We start from the raw sequence: 8,782 nt of genomic DNA, 5'->3' as shown, positions 1-8,782 counted from the left end.
AAAATCACAACTTTTAAAATAATTAAGGTAACAAATAAAATACATAAATAATTCAACGAGAAAAACGCTATAAGAATATAATTCAAGAAAAAAAGTGTCGTTTTCCCTAATTCATAATTCATAAATGAAAAGTTATCTAACCAAACACCATGGCCCCTATATGGAATATAAATCCTCAGTTTTGGTTTCAATTGGGTATTACCACTTGTATCAAATCTTATAAATTACAAGCAAGCAATGTGGCTTTGACCAAACAAGAATTTGAATCTCTATTGAAAAAAAAAAAAAAAAAAAAAAAGAAATTTCTAATAATAGTTTGATAATATCCAAAATTCAAAATACTTCTCGGATATATTTGATTTGAACCAAATATATATAATCTTGGCCTCCCTTTCCAACCTTTATTTCCACGCACACACAAAAAGAGTTTGAAGAAAAGTAACAAGTGTTGCAAACCACATTATATGATATATTTCTATAAGATTTAATATAAATAACACTTATAATTTCTTTTTAAAATATAGCAAAAATAATCACAAATTAAACAAGAAGATTTATATTGAAGAAGAATAGAAAATTTAACCAAATTGGTATAACTGTAGACTTATAATTATAAAGTTTCACATTCAACTCTCATTAAGAGGGTTTTTGAGTTTGAACCGGTCACCCAAATTGATCACCCATTAAGGGCTGACTATTGGTCTTTTATCCTCTTCACCTAAAAAAAAAAAAAAAAAAAAAAAAAAAAAAAAAAAAAAGAGAGAGAGAGAAAAAGTATGGAGTATAAGTAAAGCAAACAATAGTATCATAGAGTATAGCATTCCTTGTCTTAACAACCCAGTAACAATGAATTCCAAACTAAAACCCAAAGCCAAACTATGATCTTTTTCAACAATAATGTTTTTTTACATTGTTGGTGCCCACAGAACATAAAATATGAAAAAGGTTGGTTTTCAAAGTTCCTACCAAGCAATCCACCATATCACTTTCTTGCCTTCTGCCAACTTTTACCAGGGAATTGCAATTTGCAAGATCCTGTGTTGATGAGAATGACAAGGTACCACGACTTCAACAATACTAGATCCCAAGGAACGCCGCCAATTTGTGTTGATAATATAGAACGAAGATGAAGAAGCTGAATTAGGTTATCTGTCAGATGAGTTACAAGATTGAACATGAACACCCGCCCTTTATTGGGGTATCATCGTGCAGTTTATCTGTCACAAACAACCAAATCCAAATCCGCACTGTTAGAACGTATCAACTTAAAAAGGTATAGTATATAAATATGCGTTCAGGAGTGTCCAAAACGCAATAAATGCTTACGAATTGCTCCTTAGTATTTACAAATGCATCAATTATCCTTAGATAATGTACTGGGGGATCCACATTCATGTGAAAGCACCACACATTTATGAACTCGAAAGGCTACACCAAACTATAAGTATATCCTGGATAAATGAATCTCATGTGTGAATGATAGGCATATTTTATAGCAAAAGGTAGGTGAAGGAGGTCGGATTTCTGAGAGGATAACAAATTCTGGAGTAGTCTATTCTTAAACTTTCGTTTAGTTCAGGATATATAAAAGTGGAATGGCTGGGGCACAGAAAATAGAAGATGGTAATGGTCTATAAACCTCAAATTGGTAAGGAGGAAAAGAACATGAGAAATTAAACTCGGCCTCGTTATTTTCAACTCTAGATAAAGTGTACAATTCTTTTTCTTCCTTCCCCTTTTCTCGTATCAAAGAACGTAAAAGCTATATGATGCTTCTATTTAGGGAAGCAACTATTCGTCTATTCCCCACAAACCCTCTCCTTGAACCCATATTTTAAATAAGAAAACGGGAAAAAACAGTCAAAAACGTTCAGTGTCTTTAAGTTTATACTCCATTTTAAAATTACCATTGTTTTTGTCCACCATGGGAGGGCGCACGACAACATGCATAGTGATGACACCACCTGCAACTTCAGCGACTGGAAGTCTAGATTCAGAAAGCGTTCTGTTGTTTTCCAGTATCTTTCCAGCATTAATAAGCTTCACATCATTGATCGTCTTGGGTCCATTTTCTTTATCTGCAAAATTGACAGTACTAAAGTGAGCATAGTCTTCAATTCAACAAAGTAAGACACACTTTCCAACAAAGAGAGAAAAGCAAGGCCCCCCAAAGAACAACAAGACAAAAGATAAAAATAAGAACTTTAGACCACAAAGACTCATTTGAAAATTATAGTCAGATTTCACACCTGGAACTATAGAAATCCTTCCATTACCTGATGTTTCTTTTATTATTTTTATTTTTTTTACTGACGAGGGAGACCCGCAGCCACTACCCGAAGGTGTGCCCGTGTAAACCCCGCCTTGTGACCCTAGCCAGCAAAGAATCACCAGGAGGTAAACAAACATAGGTTGCCCATAGATTACGATTTTCCTTTTACAACCTAGGGAGAATATGTTTCTCATGATGCATTTAGCTACAAAATATTGATTATGTTTTCCAGTGATGGGAGCAAGCACAATTGCACAAAGGTGAGACATCATCCATTAATACCTTTGAAGAAAGCATTTAATACTTAAGCAGAAATAACAACAACAATATTATTATTATGTTTACCACCAAATCAAGGCATAATATGAAATTAGAAGGATTATACCCTAGAGCACCAGAAAACACAAACAGCAACAAAGCACAAAGTGACAAAAGAATTCCAGTAATTCAAGTTTATCAAGTGAATCCAGACTAGAAATTCAAACAATCAATAAAGATGAGTTCTCAAAACAAAAAGATCAGTAAAGGTAGAGGATTTAAACCTTTGGGCCATTGTGCAATTATCTTCTCTTTGAGGGATCCCACAGTGCTACTAGGACTATACTTGTTTGGTCCAATATCACTGCCATCAGCAAGCCTGAATTTGATCTCAACCAACTCTGCTACAGCCATTGAAACACCTCTTCAGATTCTCATAATACACTACACAAACCAATCCCCTCAGTAACCAGCCTAAATCTTGATCCTATTCCCCTTCCCCTTCCAAATCAGAAAAATAGAGCCAATATGAACACAAGCCCAGATCAACAACTCAAAATCCCAATAAAATAACAAAGACCCAGATCAAGTTTCTCAAAACACACCCTGCATACTCTCACGCTAGACCCAAAGAATGACCTAATAATCCACACCCCAGATCAATACTCAAGTACAGAGATGGAAAATCACTGGAGATAAACAAAAATCAATTTGGAAACTTCTTAATAACAGTAACCAAGGAAGGAAGTCTCAATTTGACTGAGCCATAGGGTTTGGGTATTGTTTAAGAAACAAGGGGGAGAGAGGTGGGTATGGAAAGAGAGAGAGAGATAGAGAGAGCAAGAGAGAGAGAGTTGTTTGTATGTTCCTTTCTTGGTGCTTGAATTTGCTTGGTGTAGAAAGAGAAATAAATTGGAAGAATCAGAATGGAAAGCTTCCAAGGCTATTATTACCAGGACTATAACCATGGAAGTGGAAAATGTAAAATGATTCAGAAAACGACAGTTTTTACTTCCTTCCCTGTTTTTAGGCTTTATAAGCCCTTCACTTGTTCTATAAACTTCTCCATTCTCATTGCTGGCAAAATGGAAATTATTTCATTCCATTTTAAATTTATTTCTTAACATATTTGTTTTTAATGTGGCATCATTGATGAGGTTTAGGTTTTTTAAAATATATATTTACTAATTTCTCGTAAATTAATATCAATAGATATACATGACCATATAAAAATTTATTGATTAGTATCTTTATATAAGTTCGGTCAAAATCATATATCATCAACTTTAGTTTAAAAGTATTATTATATTTCCCCCTTCATTTTTTCTCTTAATACTTACCTATTGACATGACATTACATCTTTTCTGTTATCCATTAACTATAGTAAATTAGCTAATCACACATCGTATTAAAAAATGAAACTATCTTGCTAATACTTTCTTGGTCGAACTCGTTGTACATGGTCTTCATAATGTTGTTTACTTCTTTTGTATGGTTTGCAGAGTATTACTCAAAAGCATAGTTTACTTAGTGCACATCATCGGATAGTATCTATAGATTTTTTTATCACCCCAAAAACCTATTTATATATATAGATTTTTTTTGCAGATGATAGCTTGCTCTTTTTTAGAGCAATTGCGCAGGAAGCCAATGTGGTGAAACAGTGTTTATCGGTGTATGAGGAAATGTCTGGGCAAGCAGTGAATTACTATAAGTCAAGTATTTGCTATAGTAAGAATACGCGGGATGACCACAGAGAGGAGGTTGCCAGTATTTTGGGAGTGGTTCAGGCTCCGAATTTTGGGAGGTATTTAGGACTCCCATCGTGGGCAGGAATAGGAGAGCAGTGTTCTCATATATTGATGATAAGGTAAGACAACGGATTGGGTCCTGGAATAAGAAATTGCTTTCACGTGTAAGGAAGTCTTGTTGAAAAGTGTGGCACAGCCCACCTTTTCTATGAGTGTCTTTTTACTACCTATGAATACTTGCACAGCCATTGAGAGAGCTATGAATCGTTACTGGTGGAGATCTAAGGATGATCAGGGCATCCATTGGAAGGCATGGGATAAATTATGCATCCCTAAGAAGTATGGGGGATTGGGCTTTAAAGAATTGCATGCCTTTAATTTAGCTATGCTGGGGAAACAGGCCTGGCGTTTACTCACCAAACCTGAATCACTGGTTTCCAGAATATATAAAGCCAGGTACTATCCTAAAGGGACATTCTTTGATGCCTTAGGAAATAACCCAAGTTACTGCTGGCGTAGTATTATGGCTGCACAGGAATTAATTTGTGGGGGAGTCAGACGCAGGATTGTGAATGGGAAAGGAACTCTTATCTGGGATCATCCATGGCTTCAGGATGAGAATAATGCGAAAATAATCACTGACAAACCACCATATTTGGCACAGGCAACTGTAATGGGATTAATAGATCAAGAAACGGCGGCCTGTGACCAGGATATTTTGACTGATATTTTCATTCCGGAGGATGTGACACGGATATTGAAAATACCAATGTCACCAGATTATGATGATATGTGGTATTGGCATGGTGATATAATAGGTGAATATTCGGTTAAAAGCGGTTACAGGCAAATAGTGGGAAATTATGTACAGACGACAGGGATGTTTGATAAATGGCCCAAATTATGGAAGCTCAGAGTACCCCCGAGATGGAAAACATTTTTATGGAGAGCCTTGAATAATATATTGCCCACAACAACGAACCTCATTATAAAGAGAGGGGAGATTAGCCCAGCATGTGCTATGTGTGGGATTATGCATGAGAATGTTATGCACTCTTTGGTTGAATGTGATTATACAAGGAACATTTGGGCACAATCTCGCCTTCCAATCCCCAGTACTATCACAGATATTTTCCATGTTTGGTTTAATGACATATTAAATATTCTAGATGATGATGGAATTATTTATGCAGTAGGCCTACTATACTATATATGGCGAGCGAGGAATGGAGCTTGTGTGGGATGCATACTTGCCCAGACCACAAAAGATAATTGCAACTGTAACCGCAGCGATCCGGGCATGGCAAATAGCACACCCGGACCGCCCGAAGCAGCAACGTGCTCCGCGTGGACTGGCCACGGCAATCCCCGACCAGCACCAAGGTGCGGCATTGCAGCCTGCTGCCGTTCTGCCCACACCCCTTGCGGCTGCCTCCGTACGGAAGAGATGTTACTTTGACGCGGCCTTTTTCCAGGCCACAAGTAAGGCCGCTGTTGGGGCAATTTTCCTAGACGAACAGGGATCGTATATCACAGCTCTACAGGCGCCATTGATAGACTATTTTTCCCCGCTTATGGCAGAAGCAATTGCATGTAAAGAAGTATTATCCTGGCTATGGGATCGTGGAGAGAGATCGGTAGACATACTAACGGACTGTTTGTCACTACAACAGTATTTATCGCAACCGAAGGAAACACCACGTTCGTACCTCGGCTATGCCATTGACACCTGCAGAAACCGAATGGTTTCCTTTGATTATGTTTCAGTTAATTATGTTCCTAGATCAGATAATTGTTTAGCACATATTTTAGCCACTTCGGCCTTTAATTGTTCAGCACCTATGTACTCGGACAGTGGTCCGCCACACTCTATTTCAGCATATTTCCAATGGATGCCGCCCAGGCTCTTTTCAAAAAAAAAAAAAATAAGGAAGTGATCGTTATTATTCATGTATAGTCTATTTATAAGTTTGGTAAAATATATGAAATGAGGATATGCCAAATTATGTAGAAGTCTATATATAGTTATTAGTTTTTTGAGCAAATATATAGTTATTAGTTTTATGGATAATAAAAGTTATTCAAAATTTAGAGTAATTGTATATTTCTATAGGATTTTAAATGTGGTTAATTACATATTGCTCCTCATGAATGGAACCCCATCATATCAAGAAAGTCTATCAACAATTAATGCAATTAATTTTGCTGTACAGTATCTTTCATCCCACAATATTAACTAATAATTTTTATGCGAGATGTGTACAAATACGTGTCTAATATAAATCCTTTATATTAAGATTTTATTTATTTAGATTTTAGATAGTTTAATTAACTAAATTAAATGAAACTTAATTATTTATAATTTCACCTTTAATATAAATATTTAGTTTTAATATCTGAAATTAATAAGAGTTTTCTTAATGTGGTTCTATATATTTTAAATAATTTCAATTTAATAATATATTAATATTATACCTTAATTATAAAAACAATACCTAATATATATATATCTTATTGCATGGGCCCACACTCCGGCCCGACAGAGCATTTGAGAAGATGTAAATCATGGTGACTGGACTGAACATGAACCACAGAAACTAGACCGATGCTCACTGCGCACAAGGAGCCCCACTTTGAGAGGTTGCTACCACACTGTCGCTGGTGAGACTCGATCCCTGGTCATTTTTCCAAAGTTTCACCTCTATGACCAGTTGAGCTACCCATGCGGGCTTTGAAGTCAATTAATTAAACATGCTATTGGTAATACCACGTAGAACAGATATTAATTAGGTAATAATATAATAGCATAATGAGTAATAATATCTATGATAATTTATAATATAATTGGTAATATAATTAATTGGTAATAAGCATATTCAGTCAACTGCACGAATAAGCATATATATTTTATATTTAAAATTTTAAATTTCTGTCTTTTATATAAATTGAAAGATTTAATGGTTTTACATTACTTTGAATATTCATTTGTTTTATTCGTTTATCAACACCATGTTCATAGGTGAAATTATGGTATTTAAAAAATAATTATTAACTGAGAATAAAAACGGCACGGAATTTACGCCAATTGAAATAAGAAATGACTATTAATAATTGACTGAAAATTAAAAATGCTTCAAAATTGACTCAAATGTAAAAAATTAAATGAATATTAATACTTGATTAAAAAATGAAAATGAAATGAATATTAATGCTTGAATATTAATAAATTACTGAAAATATAAAAATTTTCATTGAAATTAGGATAATTGAAAAATGAAATGAATATAAATACTTGAATATTAATAAGTTACTAAAAATATAAAAATTACTGGTATAATGTATTAATAAATATGTAAAATGAAGTTTGCATCTTAGCGTTTAGCTGAGATAGAAAGAAATATTAATCTTGATTATATTTTTTATAAAATGTAAAGTTAGTGGAAATATAAAAAAGCTGTTATTAATAATTAACTAATTAATTAATATGTATTAAAAAAGAATAATTGACTAAGAATAAAAATGACAAAAAATTTAGGTCAATTGAAATAAGAAATGACTATTAATATTTTCAAAAATGAAAAAAAAAATAACTATTAATAATTGACTAAAAATGAAAAATTCTTCCAAACTAACTTAGTATATAGAAAAAATATTAATCTCGGTTATATATTTTATAAAATATAAATTTAAGAAATAACTAAACTTATTGAAACTTAATTATTTATAATTTCACCTTTAATATAAATATATAGTTTTAATATCCAAAATTAATTAGATTTTTTTTTAATGTTGATTTATATATTTTAAATAATTTCAATTTAATAATATTATACCTAATTATAAAAATAATAACTTTTATATATATATATATATATATATATATATATATATATATATATAAATCCTCCTATTTTATTTTTTCCGCTCAAACTTTTGCAGACAATTAATTAAATATTTTATTGGTAATACCGTGTAGAACAAATATTAATTAGGTAATAACATTATAGCATAATGGGTAATAATATGTATGATATTTAAATTTTTGTCTTTTGTTTAAATTGAAAGATTTAATGGTTTTACATTACTTTGAATATTCATTTATTTTATTCATTTATTGACACCGTGTTATTGACCCGGCAAATTATGCTGTGGAATCGTGTCCATCTTGCAAGCTAGACACGGTTCTAAAATTGTTCATAATTATGAATATATATAGTTCAAAAATTATGAACATATAGTTCTATAATTATGAACATAGTGTTGTGAACGTAATTATGAACATATAGTTATATAATTATGATTATAGAGATTCAATAATTATGAATATGAAGTTCAAAAATTATGAATATATATCTTTATAATTATGAACATATAGTTCAGTAAGTAATAACATAGAATCATGTAATTATGAATATAGAGTTCAATAATTATGAATATGAAGTTCAAAGATTATGAATATTTAACTTTATAATTATGAGCATATAGTTCAGTAATTATGAA

General features: G+C 32.5%; 1 protein-coding gene across 1 annotated transcript; it reads right to left on the bottom strand.

Moving 5' to 3' along the window:
- Window positions 1-784: 784 nt before the first annotated feature.
- Window positions 785-3,450, bottom strand: LOC109170587 (membrane-anchored ubiquitin-fold protein 6-like). Its single transcript, XM_019319768.1, has 3 exons — window positions 2,815-3,450; window positions 1,908-2,078; window positions 785-1,217 (listed from the first exon to the last, which is right to left on the bottom strand). The coding sequence occupies exons 1-3, from the start codon at window positions 2,942-2,944 to the stop codon at window positions 1,162-1,164; spliced, it is 357 nt and encodes a 118-aa protein (XP_019175313.1). The 5' UTR covers window positions 2,945-3,450; the 3' UTR covers window positions 785-1,161.
- Between the last annotated feature and the right edge of the window lie 5,332 nt (window positions 3,451-8,782).

The sequence above is a fragment of the Ipomoea nil genome, unplaced genomic scaffold, assembly GCF_001879475.1.
Source record: "Ipomoea nil cultivar Tokyo-kokei standard unplaced genomic scaffold, Asagao_1.1 scaffold3321, whole genome shotgun sequence".
In the NCBI taxonomy this organism is placed as follows: domain Eukaryota; kingdom Viridiplantae; phylum Streptophyta; class Magnoliopsida; order Solanales; family Convolvulaceae; genus Ipomoea; species Ipomoea nil.
This window is presented reverse-complemented; position numbering and strand designations above follow the sequence as displayed.